This window comes from Doryrhamphus excisus, chromosome 4, assembly GCF_030265055.1.
Source record: "Doryrhamphus excisus isolate RoL2022-K1 chromosome 4, RoL_Dexc_1.0, whole genome shotgun sequence".
NCBI lineage: Eukaryota > Metazoa > Chordata > Actinopteri > Syngnathiformes > Syngnathidae > Doryrhamphus > Doryrhamphus excisus.
Genome location: NC_080469.1, coordinates 26,794,379 through 26,821,564, shown reverse-complemented (window position 1 = coordinate 26,821,564; position 27,186 = coordinate 26,794,379). Strand labels below are relative to the sequence as shown.

At 40.1% G+C, this 27,186-nt stretch overlaps 1 protein-coding gene across 1 annotated transcript; it reads left to right on the top strand.

Annotated features, from left to right (window-relative positions):
* Positions 1 to 6,433: 6,433 nt before the first annotated feature.
* LOC131128251 (uncharacterized) lies at positions 6,434 to 11,802 on the top strand. Its single transcript, XM_058070919.1, has 9 exons — positions 6,434 to 6,442; positions 6,971 to 7,029; positions 7,262 to 7,380; positions 7,874 to 8,269; positions 8,656 to 8,884; positions 9,382 to 9,596; positions 10,316 to 10,463; positions 11,072 to 11,182; positions 11,281 to 11,802. Exons 2-8 carry the CDS (start codon positions 6,990 to 6,992, stop codon positions 11,158 to 11,160), a joined length of 1,236 nt encoding a protein of 411 aa, XP_057926902.1. The 5' UTR covers positions 6,434 to 6,442; positions 6,971 to 6,989; the 3' UTR covers positions 11,161 to 11,182; positions 11,281 to 11,802.
* Positions 11,803 to 27,186: the final 15,384 nt, after the last annotated feature.

Here is a 27,186-nt window from a genome sequence, read left to right as displayed (position 1 = left end):
ACATGCTAACGGCTAACATTTTAGCACCTAGCAAGAGAGCATCAAGTTGAGAAAGTGCCAAGGTTGTCCTATAACCTCCCTACATCATGCCATGTGTGTATTTGCCTTTAGACATGAGTAAATTAGCTTAAATGCTAACACGCTAACGGCTACCATGTTAGCACCTAGCAAGAGGGTTTCAAATTTAGAAAGTGCCAAGGTTGTCCTATAACCTCCCTACATCATGCCATGTGTGTATTTGCCTTTAAACGTGAGTAAATTAGCTTAAATGCTAACATGCTAAAAGTTATCATGCTAGCACCTAGCAAGAGACCCTCAAGTTTAGAAAGTGCCAAGGTTGTCCTATAACCTCCCTACATCATGCCATGTGTGTATTTGCCTTTAGACATGAGTAAATTAGCTTAAATGCTAACATGCTAACGGCTAACATACTAGCACCTAGCAAGACAGCCTCAAGTTTAGAAACTGCCAAGGATGTCCTATAACGTCCCTGCATCATGCATGTGTTAATTTGCCTTTAAACATGAGCAAATTAGCTTAAATGCTAACATGCTAACAGTCATCATGCTAGCACCTAGCAAGAGAGTCCCAAGTTTAGAAAGTGCCAAGGTTGTCCTATAACCTCCCTACATCATGCCATGTGTGTATTTGCCTTTAGACATGAGTAAATTAGGTTAAATGCTAACATGCTAACGGCTAATATGCTAGCACCTAGCAAGAGGGTTTCAAGTTTAGAAAGTGTCAAGGTTGTCCTATAACCTCCCTATATCTTGCCATGTGTGTATTTACCTTTAAATGTGAGTAAATTAGCTTAAATGCTAACATGCTAACAATCATTATGCTAGCACCTAGCAAGAGAGCCTCAAGTTTAGAAAGTGCCAAGGTTGTCCTATAACCTCCCTACACCATGCCATATGTGTTTTTGCCTGAAGATATAAGTAAATTAGCTAAAATGCTAACATGCTAACGGCTACCATGCTAGCACCTAGCAAGACAACATCAAGTTGAGAAAGTGCCAAGGTTGTCCTATAACCTCCCTACATCATGCCATGTGTGTATTTGCCTTTAAACATGAGTAAATTAGCTTAAATGCTAACATGCTAACAGTTATCATGCTAGCACCTAGCAAGAGAGCCTCAAGTTTAGAAAGTGCCAAGGTTGTCCTATAACCTCCCTACATCATGCCATTTGTGTATTTGCCTTTAGACATGAGTAAATTAGCTTAATTGCTAACATGCTAGCACCTAGCAAGACAGCCTTAAGTTTAGAAACTGCCAAGGATGTCCTATGACGTCCCTGCATCATGCATGTGTGTATTTGCCTTTAAACGTGAATAAATTAGCTTAAATGCTAACATGCTAACAATCATTATGCTAGCACCTAGCAAGAGAGCCTCAAGTTTAGAAAGTGCCAAGGTTGTCCTATAACCTCCCTACATCATGCCATGTGTGTATATGCCTTTAAACGTGAGTAAATTAGCTTAAATGCTAACATGCTAACAGTTATCATGCTAGCACCTAGCAAGAGGGCCTCAAGTTTAGAAAGTGCCAAGGTTGTCCTATAACCTCCCTACATCATGCCATGTGTGTATTTGCCTTTAGACATGAGTAAATTAGCTTAAATGCTAACATGCAAACGGCTAACATGCTACCACCTAGCAAGACAGCCTCAAGTTTAGAAACTGCCAAGGATGTCCTATAATGTCCCTGCATCATGCATATGTGTATTTGCCTTTAAACATGAGCAAATTAGCTTAAATGCTAACATGCTAACAGTCATCATGCTAGCACCTAGCAAGAGAGTCCCAAGTTTAGAAAGTGCCAAGGTTGTCCTATAACCTCCCTACATCATGCCATGTGTGTATTTGCCTTTAGACATGAGTAAATTAGCTTAAATGCTAACATGCTAACGGCTAACATGCTAGCACCTAGCAAGACAGCCTCAAGTTTAGAAACTACCAAGGTTGTACTATAACCTCCCCACATCATGTCATGTGTATATTTACCTTTAAACGTGAGTAAATTAGCTTAAATGCTAACATGCTAACAATCATTATGCTAGCACCTAGCAAGACAGCCTCAAGTTTAGAAAGTGCCAAGGTTGTCCTATAACCTCCCTACACCATGCCATATGTGTATTTGCCTGAAGACATGAGTAAATTAGCTTAAATGCTAACATGCTAACGGCTACCATGTTAGCACCTAGCAAGAGGGTTTCAAGTTTAGAAAGTGCCAAGGTTGTCCTATAACCTCCCTATATCATGCCATGTGTGTATTTGCCTTTAAACGTGAGTAAATTAGCTTAAAGGCTAACATGCTAACAGTTATCATGCTAGCACCTAGCAAGAGAGCCTCAAGTTTAGAAAGTGCCAAGGTTGTCCTATAACCTCCCTACATCATGCCATGTGTGTATTTGCCTTTAGACATGAGTAAATTAGCTTAAATGCTAACATGCTAACGGCTAACATGCTAGCACCTAGCAAGAGAGCCTCAAGTTTAGAAACTGCCAAGGTTGTCCTATGACCTCCCTACATCATGCCATGTGTGTATTTGCCTTTAGACATGAGTAAATTAGCTTAAATGCTAACATGCTAACATGCTAGCAATTAGCATTTAGCCACAGAGAGAGTTCAGACGTTTATCTCAAAAATGAGCCATCAATCACGTTTCTACGTGGCCGTATGGCTGAGCTAAAAGGCTGTGAAAAGTCTGTAAATTCTCGTTTTCTATGTGCTGTTCTAAAAATAGAACAGCGATTCCCTAATCAAGTGGCCCATTTTTTAACGTTTTCGTTAATAGCGTCGCCATGGTTACACAAAACTTTCCAAAAATTAAATACCGCTGTAGTCCCGAGCGCCACGTTTCCGGCGGTGTAACATGTGTGGGGGTCCTTCTTGCGGTTTTGGCCGCATTACGCGCGCAAAAAGTGGAAGATTAAGATATACGGAATAATAACTAAACAGCAATAACAATATGGGCTGGCTCAGTAGCCAGCCCATAGACTGCTACTGCAAGTAGCAGTCTATGGGCTGGCTACTGAGCCAGTCCATAATAACTAAACAGCAATAACAATATGGGCTGGCTCAGTAGCCAGCCCATAGACTGCTACTGCAAGTAGCAGTCTATGGGCTGGCTACTGAGCCAGTCCATAATTATAACTAAACAGCAATAACAATATGGGCTGGCTCAGTAGCCAGCCCATAGACTGCTACTTGCAGTAGCAGTCTATGGGCTGGCTACTGGGCCAGTCCATAACTAAACACCACAAGCAATAACAATATGGGCTGGCTCAGTAGCCAGCCCATAGACTGCTACTGCAAGTAGCAGTCTATGGGCTGGCTACTGAGCCAGTCCATAAAAATAACTAAACACCACAAGCAATAACAATATGGGCTGGCTCAGTAGCCAGCCCATAGACTGCTACTGCAAGTAGCAGTCTATGGGCTGGCTACTGAGCCAGTCCATAATTATAACTAAACAGCAATAACAATATGGGCTGGCTCAGTAGCCAGCCCATAGACTGCTACTTGCAGTAGCAGTCTATGGGCTGGCTACTGGGCCAGTCCATAATAATAATAAATAAAAAGGGCTTGTTGGGAGGGTTTCTTTGGGTTCCTACCGTCCTGCAAGGTAAAGTCCGACTACAAAGGGGGCTGCACTTTTAGTGTGTAGTCGTCTCAAACCCGGTGAAGATTGTCCACAGCCTTGTAGGACTTTAGAGGGAGCCGGGGAATACCTGTCAACATGGCCTACGTTAAAATAGGCATAGCATTATTGGTTACAGTGGCTATTGGAATGATCATTACAGGCACAGGCTTACTCCTTCATGACCAGCTGCAACAACCTGACAGGCGACGTTTTTCTGACCTAAACATAAAACAAAACATCACGGATCCTGCTTGTGGCCAACACCAACATTTTAGTCTGCTCAGAGTATGTATTCCACAAAATAAAACTACAGTCATCACTCTAACAGTTAAGCACTTACGTCACAGGGGAGTATATGCTAAGCCAGATGGGAGTCCTTGGTACATGATTAATGATAGAAAAGGGGGTTGGGAAACACTAGTGGCAGATCCTCAAGGTTACTGGTCGTCATATACTAAAACTAGTTACGCTAAACATCAGAGGCCACTAATGTCACTTGTTGAGAAAAACCAAGGTAAAACTTTAGTTTTGACTGTAGATTTGACATCAGGACAGCTCCTAAGCCCAATTCCAACCAAAGATACTTCATGTGTGTGGTTGGGATGCACCTGTTGGGAATTCTTGTTATGCCAATGGAGGACAGGCTATGATACGTGTTACCCAATTCAGTTATGCCAGACTTACTCAGCAAAACTACAGAGACCAGAATTAACCAGGGCATCAATTAGAGCAGGTGTTAAAGTAGCTGTACTTCAAACCACTGATGATTAGTTCCAAGTATTTACTGGTATTTCTGGCCAAAACAACAACTGGTTACTCATGGCAGAGCAAGCAGCAAACACCACCAACCAGGACTGTGTGGTTTGCATGGGACCAAGACCGCTGCTGCAGATAGTTCCTTCTGTTTTGAATAAAAGTTGCCTTTTACAGGTCATGACGAAGACCAACCCCACGGGAAACTGTGCTATTTTCGATAAGGTTTTCCCCCTTACAGGTCCAGAGAAGAAGAAACCACTGTTTTCAAATAAAGTTGCGATGGGAAATTTCACATGTATTCACAGGACTGGGACTGGCAACACATTGGGTTCATTGAATGTTTCCTTATGTGTGGAAACTGAGACCGTCGACGTACATTTTTCTCCCTTATCACGTAGCGACATATGGTGGTGGTGTGGTGGTAACGCCATATATGACAAATTACCTTTCAATACTACAGGATATTGTGCTACCGTTACCTTAATTCTGCCTGTACACATATTCCAGATCACAGCGGTTGAGCTACTACATACATTTGACACCATACTCCCACATTTATGGACTAGGACTAAAAGAGGCTTGGGATGGAGTGATAATGATCCAACTTATATTGATGCTATAGGTATTCCACGAGGTGTTCCTGATGATTATAAACTGGTTAATCAAATAGCAGCTGGGTGGGAATCTATTGTACCTTGGATAACAATAAATAAAAATGTAGATAGGATCAACTACATCCACTACAATGTGCAGAAGCTAGGAAATTATACTCAAGATGGTTTTCAAGCAATTCATGAGCAATTGTCAGCTACATCCTTGATGGCTTTCCAGAACCGCATTGCTCTTGACATGTTACTGGCGGAGAAAGGACATGTCTGCGCCCTTTTTGGTGAGAAGTGTTGCACGTTCATTCCGAACAATACAGCAGCAGATGGCAGCCTCACCAGGGCCTTGGATGGACTTCAGTCCCTGAATAAGAAGATGAAAGAGCATTCAGGTGTTGATACCTCTATGTGGTCTGGGTTCGCTGATTTCTTCAGTAAGTGGAAGCCTCTTTTAATGACAATTGCATTGGCAGTGACAGTTTTTGTCAGCATTCTGACAGTGTGTGGATGTATTTGTATCCCCATTTTTCGCAGGATTTGCACCCAGGTAATATCCTCTGCTATTTCACCCATTCAGTTACATGTTCAAGAGCTTTACACTCTTATTCCACAACATGACGACGACGAAGATGGTGTAAACATTAATAAAGATAGTGTTGACCATGACGATGAAACATCTTTTAACATTACTGATCTTTTTCCAGATCCAGGTGACTATGAGTAACATTTCTCCTCTAGGTGTAACTTTTTCTCATATGTTTTTGACTTTATGATCGAAAATCCTCGTGAAGTGATCAATAAATGATGTTCTACAATGAGTAAATTGGATAAACAGGGGGGAAATGTTGGAATAAAACTGTATATATCATGTACTCACATTTAATAAGCTTGCTTCATATTATCCAAGTTAATATCATGTAATCACATTCTTCATATTATTCTTCATATTATCCAAGTTACTGTTACATGCACATATTATTCTTCATATTATCCAAGTTACTGTAACATGCACATATTATTCTTCATATTATCCAAGTTACTATTACATGCACATAGAACACACGCTTGCATAGAGCATCACATTCCTTTAGACACTGCTTTCTCTTGACATTCCTTTAGACACTGCTTTCTCTTGATGTCCTTGAACTATCTGTCTCTGCTTTGCTTTCTCAAAATATGCTTGCTTGATGTTGAAACCAGTCTCAACCGTGTGAACTGTTCCCCCTCCCTTAGACGATTGAGACCTATGTAATAGGGCACACCTAAACTTTAATAAAAGAAGGAGAGCAGGGACTGTTTTACAGAGTAGGTTGGATGAATGTTACTGAACAGTCTCTGATCACTCTCCTTGCAAGCCTATATCTCACGTCTTTGTGTCTTCTTTCACAGTTGGTGATAATGTTTTGGGTTTAACCCTAACAGCGACCAAGCAAGGTAAGGTAGAAATTCAATGTAGTTAAACATCAGCTAACCAAGAGAGTTGCCAGTCAAATTAGAAAGGCATAGGGGATGTATGGAGGGGTGCTCCAAATATAACAAGTTGACAGAATAACTTAATGAACTGTTAGCTGATTTAACTTTGTTAAGCTAGCTCGCTAACTGCAAAACCGTTTTGCTAGCTAGCTGCCTCGCTGATGGGGTGTGTACAACGAATGTAGCTAATTAGTCTCATGTAAATAAACTGTCTGTAGCTTATACCAGGTCAACTGACATTAATATCATGCGTTTTCCTTTGGTGTTCAGTAATTTTATCTGTTAAAACCTAGCTAACATGAAGGACTGCCTCAAGTCGCATGGCGCGAAGGGGATTTGATATGGTAAGGAAGGTTAACATTAGCCAGTTGGTTGCGAGTCTCAGCAATGGACAGATTAATTTCCGTCATATTTATGTTTGTTGTTATTTTAGTTGTTTGTTTGTTTTTTAATGACATGAACTCTTTTCCCGTTTACTGTAACTTGCAGATTGCTTTTTCATTGTGAGATGGAGACATTAGATGAGGCAACTGTGTCACTCTTACAAGGTAAATGTCATGTAAATTATAAAGACACCTACCCTCAGCGCATATTTTTAGACACACCTAGACTGATGTTAATAATAACTCTTTTTTCAAACAATTGTAGTCTGTTACTGCGCTTACCAAGCAAGACTCATGTAAAATCATTAGCATTGATGTAACTTTAATGTACAAGGGCAACATAGTAATGGTGTTAGAAATATGCTTTTGGTAAATGATCTCTCCTCACACGTTACAGCTGCAAATATTACCAATGAGGTACTACCCTCATTAACACGAGAAGACCTAAGGGACCTTCTACCTGGGCCAGAGAACTTCCTCAGACGAAAGTGCATTTGGGCAACATTTCATCCAGAGGTATGGATTTACTGTGAATTAATGAATGAGGTGTATCACAGACAAAATATGAATTGGAAAATTTGGATAAAATGCGTGATTTCACAAGTAGTGCTAGAAATGCACATGAATAGCATTTTTTCTTGACAATTTGCAAATTTCTAAAATGTTGAAATTAATACTGTGGTGATATCAATCTATCATTAAACACATGGACACCTGTATGAATGTTGATTCATCCACACCTTGATGTTTTGTAAATAAATTACACTTATAAATATGTACACATATTTTATTTTAGATCAGAGTAGCACATCTTATGGTAGTCATCATCTCTGACTAGTCTGCAATTACTTTGACAGACATTTTCCTCTTTAAGTGTTAGACAATGCAGTAATATGCTAGCAAAATGGCTGCATTTTTGGTCTAGTGAATTTGTTATGATCAGTATCAGTCACCATGAGGAACGGTCAAAAATCTTCTTGGTCTTGGAATTATTAATGTTTTTGTGCAGGAGATCTTAACTTCTGAAGTGGCCGTAAAACCTGCAGGGGACCAGACGAGCCTACCTCAGACGTCAACACCAAGACACGTGACGCCTAAAAAAATCATGAAGATAAGCAGCCCAGACTATGTTATTTACATAGATACAGAGTTGGAGCAAGTCCGCAAGTACTATTTTGAGTTGCAGCGTTGCGGCAGAGCACATGAGTGCACCATGTCCAAAGAGCTCAGGTGCCGCTTGGTCAGAAACACCATGACAAGCATGATTTCGATCCTGAGGGCTAATGAAGTGCAGGAGATGGGGGACTCAAAATATCCCTCACGTGAAGAGGTGTCTGCCATGGCCAAAATGTTGACTGAGTACTATCCGATGCTGCAAGATAAGGATAGCACTAAACAACCTTGGGTAGGTTCTTCACCTTCAGTGTACAAAGTCATTGTCATTACTTGACACTTTACTGGCCAACTGTCCAGGTCATTCCAGGTTATTTATTGGCAACACCATTTTTTTTACATGCATTTGGTGCATGGTGGGTGTTTATTTGTATTACTGTATCTACTCTTAACCCTCGTTCACACAGGACGTGGAAGCGCCTGCTCTTGTGGACCGGTGTGGAGAAATGCGCTTCTGGTGTGAACACAGAAGCGCTGGCTGGCATGCAAATACTCACAAATTCTTACTTTGCGGCGCTTACGCGTCCTGTGTGAACAATGGGTTAGTCTTTCAAGTGTTGTATCATAATCTGTCACTTATATCTTTAAATGAATCACTGTGTCCATTTCACACCACAGGAAGCAATCTTCCGTCAACTGATCAAGAGACTGCAGAATGTCAGGTCAACCCAGAATTTGATGAGCCAGTCAACTCCCAAGCCCAGCCCAACTCTTCCTTCAAAGAAACCTCGACTACAGTTCAAACCAAATAACCAGGACAATCAGTATGATGCTGATTCGAGTGCATCAACTGAGAACACTGATCCCCTAGAGGACACGCCCACAGACCAGGATAGTGATGACACAGGTAAATTGGTAAAGTTGTCTCTACACGTGTTATGTACTAATATGTATTACACCCAAATGTGTTCCCTCAGCAGCACACTTAACTCTTCTTTTTTATTCAATTTCCAACTTCTTCCACACCATTTAAGCTATCGACACATTCTCTCAGGTCTCAATGACCCACTCCCCCTTTATGCCATGTTTGATATGTACAAACACACATCATTTGATTTTTTTGAGAGATGCTCATGAGCTCTCTCCCTGTTTTTTTTTTCTTTGAACATTGTGATAGTATGGTACGGATGACTATCGGGTTGAGATTTTTGGGATTGGATTTTGAAAAGTTCTCTTCAAACCACAACTTTTTCCACTTTTATCCAAATAGAAATGATTTTGCTGTACAATACAAGTGCTAATTGCAGCCTCTTTACACATGCATCTAGTCTGAATCATCTAGTCTCTGGATCATCTCAGCAGAAGTTTGCAGTAAAAGTTTAAATGCCTTTGTTGTTGATTCAGTGCCAGGCCATTACTCCAGGAAACTCCAAGCCAGACACTACAAAACCCTTAAAGAGCTGTGGAAGAGACCTAGACCGAACCAAGATGATGTGGCTCATCTCCTGGATCTTGAGTTTGAGTCAAGGAGAGCCTTTATAGACTCATGTTCACTCAAAGAAGAGAATATGATCGAGAAGGTCATAGAGGCATATCCCTGCTTCAAAGACCATAAGCATGTGAGTGACTTAATTCTTATAATCCCTTGGTAGTTGGTATCACTCAATGTGACAGTGTGACCGAACAGAAGGTTTAAAGGGATAGTAAACCCAGTTAAAAATGCCGATTTTTTTTAATGTAGTATTATTGATTAATATCTTCATCATCCACCAAGACTTTAGAATACCAAAAAGTCACCAACTATTATAAGCATTTGCATTTGCATTTGCTACAGTAATAGAGTTGGCTAAAAACTTTAGGGGGCTAGTAGTAGTAGAGTTGATGCGAGAAAGTCCATGACTGATGCCATCGCTGGCTAAAGCTTTGTATTTAGATGGAAGCTTTTGTTAGACCTTGTCTCTTCTTGTCTTCTGATATAATCCTCAGCATGCTGTGCCAATTGGGCTAACAGTCACTGTAACTATGGCTTGTTGAAGCTAGGACAGTATATCAGGTGCCTTTGAAGAGTCATTTAAATGGAGGCATGTGTAATAAAAACTAAGGTTGTGTTCTGATTAGATCGCTCCACTCTTCAATATGAAAGTACATTTTTAATCCCCATCAAAACTATTGGTTTGACTCAGGGGAAAGTGGCAGGCATCTAATATTACATTAACTGACTGAATTTTGTAAATTTTATTATGTTCACCTGTTTCTGATGCACATAGCATTTCTGCCTGCTAGTCCAAAGGTTAAGCAAAATGAGAGTCGGAAATTGCTGTTTTCTCTGTACGCTCAGATCATGGACGAACTGGGCCGCATTCTACAGGCAGATAACAAGAACTTTGCTGACCAGATCAAAGCCCGATGGGAAAGCTTTTGCCAAAATGCGCTGTTCTTTGGAGTGTGGAACAAGTCATTGAAGCCACCAATGGGTCTGGATAAATGTAAGCATAATGCAAATATAGATAACAACACTGTTTTATAGGTTGGATTTGCCTATGTAATGGCTGCGTATGATGTGATTTTAATCGCTTTTTAATCCCCTTTTTGATGACTACAAACTTAAATATTGTCTTTATTTTCCTTCTTTTTTTCTTATCCTTTTCATGATAGTTTCTAAGATGTGGTGGTCACTAGAGGTTTTAAACACCACTAACACCTTTTCATGTATACATATGACCCTTATAGTCTTGTTTTTCACTTGTGCAACTGACAAGTGCTTTTTATATCCCTGCAGCGAGAATATTGTAGATTCACCCCGACTGCTGTTGCCACACTATCGAGCCAAACTTTAAGTTTGCTTGTCCAATAACAGCAAAAGCTTTTATTTTACTCTTATTTTACTAAAAATTCATATTGTTTCAGGGATATACACACTAAACACATAAACATACGCTGTCACTCACTGATACAGTTTTTCCATGATTACACTACCTTTTTTGCCTTTTATGTTGACTTTCCAATTACACAATTGCACAATACTTAATGTCACAGTCAAATTGCCTAACAGCAAGACAGACAATGCAGTTGATGTGTCCATATTGTTTTACAGCAGGACAAGCCATTGCTTTGTTCAAGGCACTTCCTTCATTGTTCCCTTCCCTTCTCGCCCCCACCCAAAAAGCTTGGACCAGCATGTGAAGCACTGTTCCATGTTCTTGAGGTGAGTTTGCATCAGTATCAGTATCAAACTGAAACTGAAGTTGATATGTGTGAAGTTTAATCTTGTTCTACCTTTTGTCTCTACTTTGTTGCTCTCAGCCATCTGAGGACCCCAATATGTTTCTCCAGAGATGGCCCATCACCAGTCCGGTCTTCCTGGTAGGATCTAATAACCTTCTCCTGGCTGTTGGCACAATGCCACTGACCACCTTACCTAAGGAAATGATTCATGAGGCTCCTCTGATCCTCATGGGGTGTTATTACACCTTCCACCTCACCTACCCCAAATGTGGTGCCACTTTGTTATCCGTCATCCAGACTGAGGTACTGAAGGACAGTATTCACGAGCGTGACCTTACTCATTCCTACAAGAAGGCAATAGCTGAATGGGAAGAATTCAACAAAAAGTAGAGTAAGCCAAAAATGCACAGGTTTGTGACCTGCGTGACCAAAAATGGTTGATTCATGTTTGATTTGCCAAAATGTCACGGTACAATTTGTTGTTTGCTTTTAGTCATTTTGATTGAAACTCACTTCTAAATTTGTTATGAAATGCACTTTTAGGGTTTTGGGCTGTGTTTAGACCCCTCTGAAGACAATCTTTACCTTGGTCCTTGTCAATAAAAGCATGTTTTTTTTCTGAGAGCATTGTCATGTTTCCTTATTTTAAGAGCATGTGGTCTTATTTAGCAACCTAAAAACAAGAATTTCATAAATCTTGTTTTAAGTCATTTGATGCTAAAAAAATACTCTAGTTTTGAGTGATAATAAGCTTCTTTTGCATTAACCAAGCTTAACTAGATTGCTTGAAATGAGTCTTTGTGATCTTATTTCAAGATTTTATGTGCTATACTGACAGTCGGACAGACTGACTTGTTTTAAGACATCTTAGCAAGTGAAATTCACTTACTGCACTGGCAGCCAAATTTGCTTGTTTTAAGCACAAGCATGCTTATATCTAGAATATTTAGCCTTAAAATTGACAGGGCATTTTTGCAGTGCATGTACAGCTGTTAGTTGCTGGTAGTGAGATTGCAACGCTTTCTCAGTACACTTATCTAGGTCTACCAATGACAGCTGATCTTGAAATGGATGCAATTATTGTTGACAGGAAAGAGAAAGCAACCCGTGCCTACCACAGTCTGAGGCCATTCCTCTTACGCAGACACATACCAGCAGCAATACGTGTTCAGCTCGTACGAGCAGTGCTTGTTCCAATTGCAACATACGGATGCGAGCTGTATGGAATGTCCTCAGCACGTCTGCATCCATTGCAACGTGTGATTGATCGCGCAATCAGAGACACCATCGACTGTTCTTCTAATTACTGCCGTAAAGCAGCATACGAGGAACTACGCATACCATCAATGGCACTGCGAGGAGCAAAACTACGGGCCAGGGCCATTACTAAATGGTCGAACAGCAGAACAACAATCGGATCGTTGCTGCGTTCCCCGTTCAAGAACCGGTGTGCAACCTGGATGACGGGCACACAACACTGGCTGAAGACACTGCTTCATACTGCTGCACCAACTGGTGTACGCGAGGCTGTTTCCGCTGTTGTTACTGCCATGACAACAAGATTAGAAGCCACTGACAGAAGCAGAATTACTCAGTTCAGACGTGCTCATAGTCTAGGCTGTGCTATTCCACTATGGAAACCGGTTCTTCGATCACCAGTGAAAGTGGCCGGGATGCATTTACTGAGCAAGATGCGAATCGGCATGTTTTTTTTTGCCTACCGGCTTGCCGGTGCAGGTATAATTGACCGTCGATATCTCTCAGAATGTCCGTGCTGCGGAGAAGCTGTTCGTGAAGACGCCAAGCATGTCTTTTTGGCATGTCGAAATTGGAATTATCAGCGTGCTCAACTACTTGGTGATCACATTAACAGATTTTCAAATCTCCAAGATGACGATGTTCTTGGAGTACTCCTTGGAGGGGAGTCTCACGTAGACCACAATCTGCGTGTTCAGGTCACTGTGGCTTCGGTTACATACCTATCCCTTATCGTTCCTTTGCGTGCGAGAATCATTGATTCTCTCACACAATAAGAACCTCCATGAACCAAAGGCCAGATGGCCAAGGTAGCTCTGACGAGCAGACCAATTTATTGTTTTTCTCATCCTTCTTCTGATTTGTGTGTGTTTGTGTGGTGAGTTTTTTAAATAAATTTGTGTTATTAAAAAATGGGTCTGTTATTGGTTGAGCTGCCCTACCTGACCGGAAAGATCTGTGGAACTTAAGAGTTTATTTCTTGTTGGCTTCTTCATGGTTGTTCCGAGGGTAAAATATTTGCAATATTTATAACCCACCGACCCCTCAACAACCCGTGATAGGTTACTGATCTATCACAGTATATATTTTATTAAATTGAATGTTCTTATATTTAGCTTTTAAAACCATATTGGATTCAAACTCGATGATTTTTTTTTAAATCTGGTTGAACAGTAGATATTTGAGCATCAAAAAGTATAAATATCCATTCAGGTATTTCAAGAAAAATAATATCCTCAAATCTCTTCTTAATTTCAGCTGAAATACATACTAAATGAATTCGTATACTTAATATCGACATTGTTGGCTCTTATGTTGAGCAAAATAAAAATTAAATTGAGTTCATTACCTTTTTGCCCTCTTTTTGGTAATCTCACATATGTTTGAAATATCTGAGACACCTGTCTCCCCTTTTCCAAAGAAATGGTTTTTATTGGAAGTTTTCGATGATTGCAGTCCACGTTGAGTAGTTATTGATCATGAAGATCTAGAAACATTGATATGTTGCAAACCGTTCATTGTTAAATCCTGAACCCCTTTGTTTCATGTAAGCTATATAAGAACGCGTTTTCTGAATAAACATTAAGAATTCTCTTATAACAAAAACATCTTTATTTATTCTATATTTCATTTTTTATTAATACTTTCACTAAATGACAAAAAATAACCATTCGTACTGGCTGGCCCCACACTTCCCAACTATTCCTATACAAAGGAATTTTTATATTTGACAATCTTCAGATTTACATATTAACCCGTCGGATTATGTCATAAAGGTGTTTAAAGGCCCCAAATAATCAAAAGTGACTGGTTATGATCTCTAGAAACTGAAAGCACACCTTATTTGCAAAAGAGGTTAACATTGGTTTGGTTGTAATTGAAAAAAGATTAAAACAGTTTACTATTCAATATGACAAGAAGAATTCATCATTTTCCCTCTCTATCGATCAAGAAGTTTGGACCGTACAATGGGCGATTGGTACTTAACGGGATGAGATTCTTATGTCATCCAATATAATTTTTTTGTCTCTATTTTTAATGATATTCAGATATCAAGTGTATAGATGTCTTTATGTTGAAAGCCAATGAAAATTCATAAGAAAAAACTGACAATTTCTGAAAGAAATTTACTTTCTCTTTCTCAGAGGGTATTTTTTCAAGTATGATATTGACTTTTGTGACTTTTCAGGATGCTGGTTACTTAATTTGTATCTTTTGGCATCTTTGTAGTTTTTATCACAACTATCTTCATCCATTGGCTGTTGTTCGCTATCCGCTTTATCGATATCGATAACTGTGAGAATATTATCCTTTGATGAATTGAAAAAAATTTCTGTATTTTTATCACCGTCAAAATATCCTCTGTGGTTTGAATTGTTATTAAATCCATTAATATTTTGTTTTCTTTTGTGTGTGCCATTCCTCGTATAAGTTTCGTAGTAATTTTTTTTCTGACTGAAAATTTTGAAAAAAGCCATGTTTTTTATTAATGCAGTTTCAGACACTATTCCCCTCATTTTCTTATCGTCAACTTTGTGAGCATGAAATCTTATAAGATTGAATTTATATGAAACCCCTTCCATATATAAACGGTCACCGTTATAATAGACAACAAAATCATTTTTGAGAAAGGTTTCTAAACCTTGATTTTGAGGCAAATCAAAAAAAATATCATTTTTATATAGTCCATGAGATTTTTTTCTATTATAGACATTATGTAATAGAAAAGACAATTTCAAACCATTTTCTCCATTTGGACTGATTTTTTCCCATTTTTGATTTAAATATTCATTATTTTCGAGATAGTTTTGCAATTTTTCAGTGTCGTATTGTTTTATACCATATATTTCTTCCGGTAAAAAAGCATTTATAAGATATCTAGGTCTATTTCCAGCACGAAAAGTATGTATTGTTTTTCCAAAAATGCCATCCTCTTTTTCTACTGATTTTTGTTTACTCTTGGTACCGTGCTGTAAATGACACGGTTTATTACAAATAAGTCTCAACATTCCGGCGTATCTACTAAGCTTCTCATTATATGGTATAAAAATTATACGAATGTTTTCAATTTTAGGTTTTTTCAATTTGTGATATGTTTGAAATCTTTGTACGGGCTCAATATTTCTTGTAGTGTAACACTTTGTGAGATTTTTAATATTTATAGGAGATGGTATTATAAGATTGTTCGAAGTATTTCCATTAACAGATGATAAATTTTTTGTCCTCTCTCTGTGTATTTGAAATTTTTTTGCAGAATGATAAGAAAACACTTCTTCGTTATTATCTGCTATTTCTGAGATGCAATTTTTGAAAAGTGGGTTACCTGTTTTGTCTAATGACAAATCAAGTGCCATGGTTTGCTCCTCATCATGTGGCATTGAGTCGTTCAGGCCTTCATGACATAATTTTTGAGAATTTACCATCGTATTTATTGAGTGTATCTGCGCCATTGTATAAGCAGGTTGCAAAAAATTATGATTGGCAAAATGTGGAGGTTGTACAAAAGTCAATATCTCATTCATTTTTCTATAATATTCATTCATATGATATAGGTATCCATTTAAATGAAATTGAGTATAATTTGGGCCTTTTTGTGGATACAAGATGTTCGGTTTAGAAAAAAATTGTTGATCAGTCGGTAAATTGATTCCTGATTCAGAATTTTGACTGGAATTCTGGTTTTGGATATTCGATTCGGGCTGATGGGTCGAAGAAGATGGCTCTTCATATAGGTTTTTCGCATTTGGGTCTTGATCAGCCGTCTTTAGAAAGGTTATACAAGAAAAGAGACTTCTCTTTTACAGACTGCTACTTGCAGTAGCAGTCTATGGGCTGGCTACTGAGCCAGCCCATATTGTTATTCCTTGTGGTGTTTACCAATTTTTATTATGGACTGGCTCAGTAGCCAGCCCATAGACTGCTACTTGCAGTAGCAGTCTATGGGCTGGCTACTGACTGGCGACGCTGGCGACGCTATTCGCGATAGAAAAAAAAATCGGCCACAAGATTAGGTACACCATTCTATTTTTAGAACAGCCGCATTCCAGAGAAAACGAGAATTTACAGACTTTTCACAGCCTTGTAGCTCAGCCATACGGCCACGTAGAAACGTGATTGATGGCTCATTTTTTAGATAAACTTCTGAACTCTCTCTGTGGCTAAATGCTAATTGCTAGCATGTTAGCATGTTAGCATTTAAGCTAATTTACTCATGTCTAAAGGCAAATACACACATGGCATGATGTAGGGAGGTCATAGGACAACCTTGGCAGTTTCTAAACTTGAGGCTGTCTTGCTAGGTGCTAGCATGTTAGCCGTTAGCATGTTAGCATTTTAGCTAATTTACTCATGACTAAAGGCAAATACACACATGGCATGATGTAGGGAGGTTATAGGACAACCTTGGCACTTTCTAAACTTGAGGCTCTCTTGCTAGGTGCTAGCATGATAACTGTTAGCATGTCAGCATTTAAGCTAATTTACTCACGTTTAAAGGCAAATACACACATGGCATGATATAGGGAGGTTATAGGACAACCTTGGCACTTTCTAAACTTGAAACGCTCTTGCTAGGTGCTAACATGGTAGCCGTTAGCATGTTAGCATTTAAGCTAATTTACTCATGTCTAAAGGTATATACACACATGGCATGATGTAGGGAGGTTATAGGACAACCTTGGCACTTTCTAAACTTGATGTTCTCTTGCTAGGTGCTACCATGGTAGCCGTTAGCATGTTAGCATTTAAGCTAATTTACTCATGTCTACAGGCAAATAGACACATGGCATGATGTAGGGAGGTTATAGGACAACCTTGGCAGTTTCTAAACTTGAGGCCCTCTTGCTAGGTGCTAACATGGTAGCCGTTAGCATGTTAGCATTTAAGCTAATTTACTCATGTCTACAGGCAAATAGACTCATGGCATGATGTAGGGAGGTTATAGGACAACCTTGGCACTTTCTAAACTTGAGGGCCTCTTGCTAGTTGCTAGCATGGTAGCCGTTAGCATGTTAGCATTTAAGCTAATTTACTTATGTCTACAGGCAAATTCACACATGGCATGATGTAGGGAGGTTATAGGACAACCTTGGCACTTTCTAAACTTGAAACGCTCTTGCTAGGTGCTAACATGGTAGCCGTTAGCATGTTAGCATTTAAGCTAATTTACTCACGTTTAAAGGCAAATACACACATGGCATGATGTAGGGAGGTTATAGGACAACCTTGGCAGTTTTCTAAACTTGAAACTAGCTAGCATGGTAGCCGTTAGCATGTTAGCATTTAAGCTAATTTACTCATGTCTTCAGGCAAATACACACATGGCATGATGTAGGGAGGTTATAGGACAACCTTGGCACTTTCTAAACTTGAGGCTCTCTTGCTAGGTGCTAGCATAATGATTGTTAGCATGTTAGCATTTAAGCTAATTTACTCAAGTTTAAAGGCAATTACACACTTGGCATGATGTGGGGACACTATGGGACTGCATCAACTTTTTCCGTACTTGAGGCTTTCTTGCTAGGTGCTATCGCGGTAGCCGTTGGCCCACCGGGCCCGAGGTTCACAGCACAGGTGGCCAGTCCATCAAAATTTCCGCGGGAAATACTACTACTAGCCTTTAAGCTAATTTACTCACGTTTAAAGGCAAATACACACATGGCATGATATAGGGAGGTTATAGGACAACCTTGGCACTTTCTAAACTTGAAACCCTCTTGCTAGGTGCTAACATGGTAGCCGTTAGCATGTTAGCATTTAAGCTAATTTACTCATGTCTTCAGGCAAATACACATATGGCATGGTGTAGGGAGGTTATAGGACAACCTTGGCACTTTCTAAACTTGAGGCTGTCTTGCTAGGTGCTAGCATAATGATTGTTAGCATGTTAGCATTTAAGCTAATTTACTCACGTTTAAAGGCAAATATACACATGACATGATGTGGGGAGGTTATAGGACAACCTTGGTAGTTTCTAAACTTGAGGCTGTCTTGCTAGGTGCTAGCATGTTAGCCGTTAGCATGTCAGCATTTAAGCTAATTTACTCATGTCTAAAGGCAAATACACACATGGCATGATGTAGGGATGCCTCTAAACTTGAGGCTCTCTTGCTAGGTGCTAGCATAATGATTGTTAGCATGTTAGCATTTAAGCTAATTTATTCACGTTTAAAGGCAAATACACACATGCATGATGCAGGGACGTCATAGGACATCCTTGGCAGTTTCTAAAATTAAGGCTGTCTTGCTAGGTGCTAGCATGTTAGCAATTAAGCTAATTTACTCATGTCTAAAGGCAAATACACAAATGGCATGATGTAGGGAGGTTATAGGACAACCTTGGCACTTTCTTAACTTGAGGCTCTCTTGCTAGGTGCTAGCATGATAACTGTTAGCATGTTAGCATTTAAGCTAATTTACTCATGTTTAAAGGCAAATACACACATGGCATGATGTAGGGAGGTTATAGGACAACCTTGGCACTTTGTAAACTTGAAACCCTCTTGCTAGGTGCTAGCATGGTAGCCGTTAGCATGTTTGCATTTAAGCTAATTTACTCATGTCTAAAGGCAAATACACACATGGCATGATGTAGGGAGGTTATAGGACAACCTTGGCACTTTCTAAACTTGAGGCTCTCTTGCTAGGTGCTAGCATGGTAGCCGTTAGCATGTTAGCATTTAAGCTAATTTACTCACGTTTAAAGGCAAATACACACATGGCATGATATAGGGAGGTTATAGGACAACCTTGGCACTTTGTAAACTTGAAACCCTCTTGCTAGGTGCTAGCATGGTAGCCGTTAGCATGTTAGCATTTAAGCTAATTTACTCATGTATACAGGCAAATACACACATGGCATGGTGTAGGGATGTTACAGGACAACCTTGGCACTTTCTAAAGTTGAGGTTCTCTTGCTAGGTGCTAGCATGATAACTGTTAGCATGTTAGTATTTAAGCTAATTTACTCATGATTAAAGGCTACTAAGCACATGTCATGATGTGGGGAGGTTATAGGACAACCTTGGTACTTTCTAAACTTGAGGCCCTCTTGCTAGGTGCTAGCATGATGACTGTTAGCATGTTAGCATTTTAGCTAATTTACTCATATCTAAAGGAAAATACACACATGGCATGATGTGGGGACACTGTAGGACTGCCCCAAACTTTTCAGGACCTGAGGCTGTTTTGCTACGTGTTAGCACGGTAGCCGTTATCATGTTAGCATTTTAGCATTTTAGCATTTTAGCTAATTTACTCAAGTTTAAAGGCAAATACACTCTTGGCATGATGTGGGGACACTATGGGACTGCATCAACCTTTTCCGTACTTGAGGCTTTCTTGCTAGGTGCTACCGCGGTAGCCGTTGGTGCACCGGGCCCGAGGTTCACAGCACAGGTGGCCAGTCCATCAAAATTTCCGCGGGAATTTTCTAGTTATGGACTGGCTCAGTAGCCAGCCCATAGACTGCTACTTGCAGTAGCAGTCTATGGGCTGGCTACTGAGCCAGCCCATATTGTTATTGCTGTTTAGTTATTATTCCGTATATCTTAATCTTCCACTTTTTGCGCGCGTAATGTGGCCAAAACCGCAAGAAGGACCCCCACACATGTTAGACCGCCGGAAACGTGGCACTCGGGACTACAGCGGTATTTAACTTTTGGAAAGTTTTGTGTAACCATGGCGACGCTATTAACGAAAATGTTAAAAAATGGGCCACTTGATTAGGGAAACGTTGTTCTATTTTTAGAACAGCACATGGAAAACGAGAATTTACAGACTTTTCACAGCCTTTTAGCTCAGCCATACGGCCACGTAGAAACGTGATTGATGGCTCATTTTTAAAATAAACGTCTGAACTCTCTCTGTGGCTAAATGCTAATTGCTAGCATGTTAGCATGTTAGCATTTAAGCTAATCTACTCATGTCTAAAGGCAAATACACACATGGCATGATGTAGGGAGGTTATAGGACACCCTTGGCACTTTCTAAAGTTGAGGCCCTCTTGCTAGGTGCTAGCATGATGACTGTTAGCATGTTAGCATTTAAGCTAATTTACTTAAATTTAAAGGCAAATACACACATGGCATGATGTAGGGAGGTTATAGGACAACCTTGGCTGTTTCTCAACTCGATGCTCTCTTGCTAGGTGCTAGCATGGTAGCCGTTAGCATTTTACCATTTACGCTAATTTACTCATGTCTTGAGGCAAATACACACATGGCATGATGTAGGGAGGTTATAGGACAACCTTGGCACTTTCTAAACTTGAGGCTCTCTTGCTAGGTGCTAGCATAATGATTGTTAGCATGTTAGCATTTAAGCTAATTTACTCACATTTAAAGGCAAATACACACATGGCATGATGTAGGGAAGTTATAGGACAACCTTGGCAGTTTCTAAACTTGAGGCTCTCTTGCTAGGTGCTAGCATTGTAGCCGTTAGCATGTTAGCATTTAAGCTAATTTACTCATGTCTAAAGGTAAATACACACATGGCATGATGTAGGGATGTTATAGGACAACCTTGACACTTTCTAAACTTGAGGCTCTCTTGCTAGGTGCTAGCATGACGACTGTTAGCATGTTAGCATTTAAGCTAATTTACTAATATTTAAAGGCAAATACACACATGGCATGATGTAGGGAGGTTATAGGACAACCTTGGCACTTTCTAAACTTGAGGCTCTCTTGCTAGGTGCTAGCATGACGACTGTTAGCATGTTACCATTCAAGCTAATTTACTCACATTTAAAGGCAAATACACACATGGCATGATGTAGGGAGGTTATAGGAAAACCTTGGCACTTTCTAAACTTGAGGCTCTCTTGCTAGGTGCTAGCATGACGACTGTTAGCATGTTAGCATTTAAGCTAATTTACTCACATTTAAAGGCAAATACACACATGGCATGATGTAGGGAGGCTATAGGACAACCTTGGCACTTTCTAAACTTGAGGCTCTCTTGCTAGGTACTAGCATGGTAGCCGTTAGCATGTTAGAATTTAAGCTAAATTACTCATGTCTAAAGGCAAATACACACATGGCATGATGTTGGGAGGTTATAGGACAACCTTGGATCTTTCTAAACTTGAAGCTCACTTGCTAGGTGCTAGCATGATAACTGTTAGCATGTTAGCATTTAAGCTAATTTACTCACATTTAAAGGCAAATACACACATGGCATGATGTAGGGAAGTTATAGGACAACCTTGGCAGTTTCTAAACTTGAGGCTCTCTTGCTAGGTGCTAGCATGGTAGCCGTTAGCATGTTAGCATTTAAGCTAATTTACTCATATCTAAAGGTAAATACACACATGGCATGATGTATGGATGTTATAGGACAACCTTGACACTTTCTAAACTTGAGGCTCTCTTGCTAGGTGCTAGCATGACGACTGTTAGCATGTTAACATTTAAGCTAATTTACTCACATTTAAAGGCAAATACACACATGGCATGATGTAGGTAGGTTATAGGACAACCTTGGCACTTTCTAAATTTGAGGCTCTCTTGCTAGGTGCTAGCATGGTAGCCGTTAGCATGTTAGCATTTAAGCTAATTTACTCATGTTTAAAGGCAAATACACCCATGGCATGATGCAGGGAGGTTATCGGACAACCTTGGCAGTTTCTAAACTTGAGGCCCTCTTGCTAGGTGCTAGCATGGTAGCTGTTAACATGTTAGCATTTAAGCCAATTTACTCATGTCTAAAGGATAATACACACATGGCATGATGTAGGGAGGTTATAGGACAACCTTGGCACTTTCTAAACTTGAGGCTCTCTTGCTAGGTGCTAGCATGATGACTGTTAGCATGTTAGCATTTTAGCTAATTTACTCATGTCTAAGGGCAAATACACACATGGCATGATGTGGGGACACTGTAGGACTGCCCCAAACTTTTCAGGACCTGAGGCTGTTTTGCTATTTGTTAGCATGGTAGCCGTTAGCATGTTAGCATTTTCGCTAATTTTCTAAAGTTTAAAGGCAAATACACACTTGGCATGATGTGGGGACACTGTAGGACTGCCCCAAACTTTTCAGGACCTGAGGCTGTTTTGCTAGGTGTTAGCATGGTAGCCGTTAGCATGTTAGCATTTAAGCTAATTTACTCATGTCTAAATGCAAATACACACATGGCATGATGTAGGGATGTTATAGGACAACCTTGGCACTTTCTAAACTTGGGACTCTCTTGCTAGGTGCTAGCATGATGACTGTTAGCATGTTAGCATTTAAGCTACTTTGCTCATGTTTAAAGGCAAATACACACATGCATGATGCTGGGACGTTATAGGGCATCCTTGGCAGTTTCTAAACTTGAGGCTGTCTTGCTAGGTGCTAGCATGTTAGCCGTTAGCATGTTAGCATTTAGGCTAATTTACTCATGTCTAAAGGCAAATACACACATGGCATGATGTAGGGAGGTTATAGGACAACCTTGGCACGTTCTAAACTTGAGGCTCTCTTGCTAGGTGCTAGCATGATAACTGTTAGCATGTTAGCATTTAAGCTAATTTACTCACGTTTAAAGGCATATACACACATGGCATGATATAGGGAGGTTGAAGGACAACCTTGGCACTTTGTAAACTTGAAACTCTCTTGCTAGGTGATAGCATGTTAGCCGTTAGCATGTTAGCATTTAAGCTAATTTACTCATGTCTAAAGGCAAATACACACATGGCATGATGTAGGGAGGTTATAGGACACCCTTGGCACTTTCTAAACTTGGGACTCTCTTGCTAGGTGCTAGCATGATGACTGTTAGCATGTTAGCATTTAAGCTAATTTGCTCATGTTTAAAGGCGAATACACACATGCATGATGCAGGGACGTTATAGGACATCCTTGGCACTTTCTAAACTTGAGGCTCTCTTGCTAGGTGCTAGCATAATGACTGTTAGCGTGTTAGCATATAAGCTAATTTACTCACGTTTAAAGGCAAATACACACATGGCATGATGTGGGGAGGTTATAGGACAACCTTGGCAGTTTCTAAACTTAAGGCCCTCTTGCTAGGTGCTAGCATGGTAGCCGTTAGCATGTTAGCATTTAAGCTACTTTACTCATGTCTACAGGCAAATGCACACATGACATGATGTAGGGAGGTTATAGGACAACCTTGGCACTTTCTAAACTTGAGGCCCTCTTGCTAGGTGCTAGCATGGTAGCCGTTAGCACGTTAGCATTTAAGCTAATTTACTCATGTCTAAAGGCAAATACACACATGGCATGATGTAGGGAGGTTATAGGACAACCTTGGCACTTTCTAAACTTGAGGCTCTCTTGCTAGGTGCTAGCATAATGATTGTGAGCATGTTAGCATTTAAGCTAATTTATTCACGTTTAAAGGCAAATACGCACATGCATGATGCAGGGAGGTTATAGGACAACCTTGGCAGTTTCTAAACTTGAGGCTCTCTTGCTAGGTGCTAGCATGTTAGCAATTAAGCTAATTTACTCATGTCTAAAGGCAAATACACAAATGGCATGATGTAGGGAGGTTATAGGACAACCTTGGCACTTTCTAAACTTGAGGCTCTCTTGCTAGGTGCTAGCATGATAACTGTTAGCATGTTACCATTTAAGCTAATTTACTCATGTTTAAAGGCAAATACACACATGGCATGATGTAGGGAGGTTATAGGACAACCTTGGCAGTTTCTAAACTTGAGGCTCTCTTGCTAGGTGCTAGCATGGTAGCCGTTAGCATGTTAGCATTTAAGCTAATTTACTCACGTTTAAAGGCAAATACACACATGACATGATCTGGGGCGGTTATAGGACAACCTTGGTAGTTTCTAAACTTGAGGCTGTCTTGCTAGGTGCTAGCATGATAACTGTTAGCATGTTAGCATTTAAGCTAATTTACTCATGTTTAAAGGCAAATACACACATGGCATGATATAGGGAGGTTATAGGACAACCTTGGCACTTTCTAAACTTGAAACCCTCTTGCTAGGTGCTAACATGGTAGCCGTTAGCATGTTAGCATTTAAGGTAATTTACTCATGTCTAAAGGCAAATACACACATGGCATGATGTAGGGAGGTTATAGGACAACCTTGGCACTTTCTCAATTGATGCTCTCTTGCTAGGTGTTAGCATGGTAGCCGTTAGCATGTTAGCATTTAAGCTAATTTACTCATGTCTTCAGGCAAATACACATATGGCATGGTGTAGGGAGGTTATAGGACAACCTTGGCACTTTCTAAACTTGAGGCTCTCTTGCTAGGTGCTAGCATAATGATTGTTAGCATGTTAGCATTTAAGCTAATGTACTCACGTTTAAAGGCAAATACACACATGGCATGATGTAGGGAGGTTATAGGACAACCTTGGCACTTTCTAAACTTGAGGCTCTCTTGCTAGGTGCTAGCATGATAACTGTTAGCATGTTAGCATTTAAGCTAATTTACTCACGTTTAAAGGAAAATACACACATGGCATGATATAGGGAGGTTATAGGACAACCTTGGCACTTTCTAAACTTGAAACCCTCTTGCTAGGTGCTAACATGGTAGCCGTTAGCATGTTAGCATTTAAGGTAATTTACTCATGTCTAAAGGCAAATACACACATGGCATGATGTAGGGAGGTTATAGGACAACCTTGGCACTTTCTCAACTTGATGCTCTCTTGCTAGGTGTTAGCATGGTAGCCGTTAGCATGTTAGCATTTAAGCTAATTTACTCATGTCTTCAGGCAAATACACATATGGCATGGTGTAGGGAGGTTATAGGACAACCTTGGCACTTTCTAAACTTGAGGCTCTCTTGCTAGGTGCTAGCATAATGATTGTTAGCATGTTAGCATTTAAGCTAATTTACTCACGTTTAAAGGCAAATACACACATGACATGATGTGGGGAGGCTATAGGACAACCTTGGTAGTTTCTAAACTTCAGACTGTCTTGCTAGGTGCTAGCATGTTAGCCGTTAGCATGTTAGCATTTAAGCTAATTTACTCACGTTTAAAGGCAAATACACACATGACATGATGTGGGGAGGTTATAGGACAACCTTGGCACTTTCTAAACTTGGGACTCTCTTGCTAGGTGCTAGCATGATGACTGTTAGCATGTTAGCATTTAAGCTAATTTGCTCATGTTTAAAGGCAAATTAACACATGCATGATGCAGGGACGTTATAGGACATCCTTGGCAGTTTCTAAACTTGAGGCTGTCTTGCTAGGTGCTAGCATGATAACTGTTAGCATGTTAGCATTTTAGCTAATTTACTCATGTTTAAAGGCAAATACACACTTGGCATGATGTGGGGACACTATGGGACTGCATCAACCTTTTCCGTACTTGAGGCTTTCTTGCTAGGTGCTACCGCGGTAGCCGTTGGCGCACCGGGCCTGAGGTTCACAGCACAGGTGGCCAGTCCATCAAAATTTCCGCGGGAATTTTCTAGTTTTTATTCTTATATCTTAATCTTCCACTTTTTGCGCGCGTAATGCGGCCGAAACCACATGAAGGACCCCCACACATGGTACAGCGCCGGAATCGTGACGCTCGGGACTACAGCGGTATTTATTTTTTGGAACGTTTCGTGTAACCATGGCGACGGTATTCGCGATAGAAAAAAAAATCGGCCACTATATTAGGGACACCCCAGTTCTATTTTTAGAACAGCTCATGCCAGTGAAAGAAACGAAAATTTACAGACTTTTCACAGCCTTGTAGCTCAGCCATACGGCCACGTAGAAACGTGATTGATGGCTCATTTTTTAGATAAACTGCTGAACTCTCTCTGTGGCTAAATGCTAATTGCTAGCATGTTAGCATGTTAGCATTGAAGCTAATTTACTCATGTCTAAAGGCAAATACACACATGGCATGATGCAGGGAGGTCATAGGACAACCTTGGCAGTTTTTAAACTTGAGGCTCTCTTGCTAGGTGCTAGCATGTTAGCCGTTAGCATGTTAGCATTTAAGCTAATTTACTCATGTCTAAAGGCAAATACACACATGGCATGATGTAGGGAGGTTATAGGACAACCTTGGCACTTTCTAAACTTGAGGCTCTCTTGCTAGGTGCTAGCATGATAACTGTTAGCATGTTAGCATTTAAGCTAATTTACTCACGTTTAAAGGCGAATACACACATGGCATGATATAGGGAGGTTATAGGACAACCTTGGCACTTTCTAAACTTGAAACCCTCTTGCTAGGTGCTAACATGGTAGCCGTTAGCATGTTAGCATCTAAGCTAATTTACTCATGTCTAAAGGCAAATACACACATGGCATGATGTAGGGAGGTTATAGGACAACCTTGGCACTTTCTCAACTTGATGCTCTCTTGCTAGGTGCTAGCATGGTAGCCGTTAGCATGTTAGCATTTAAGCTAATTTACTCATGTCTTCAGGCAAATACACATATGGCATGATGTAGGGAGGTTATAGGACAACCTTGCCACTTTCTAAACTTGAGGCTCTCTTGCTAGGTGCTAGCATAACGACTGTTAGCATGTTAGCATTTAAGCTACTTTGCTCATGTTTAAAGGCAAATACACACATGCATGATGCGGGGACGTTATAGGACATCCTTGGCACTTTCTGACCTTGAGGCTCTCTTGCTAGGTGCTAGCATAATGACTGTTAGCATGTTAGCATTTAAGCTAATTTGCTCACGTTTAAAGGCAAATACAAACATGGCATGATGTGGGGAGGTTATAGGACAACCATGGCAGTTTCTAAACTTGAGGCCCTCTTGCTAG

Excerpts from the sequence above, each read along its gene's own strand:
- LOC131128251 (XM_058070919.1), top strand. The coding sequence starts at position 6,990 with ATGGAGACATTAGATGAGGCAACTGTGTCACTCTTACAAG. Across the intron at positions 7,030-7,261 it reads AACTGTGTCACTCTTACAAG|CTGCAAATATTACCAATGAG; the intron begins GTAAATGTCATG and ends CACACGTTACAG. Across the intron at positions 10,464-11,071 it reads ACCAATGGGTCTGGATAAAT|CAGGACAAGCCATTGCTTTG; the intron begins GTAAGCATAATG and ends ATTGTTTTACAG.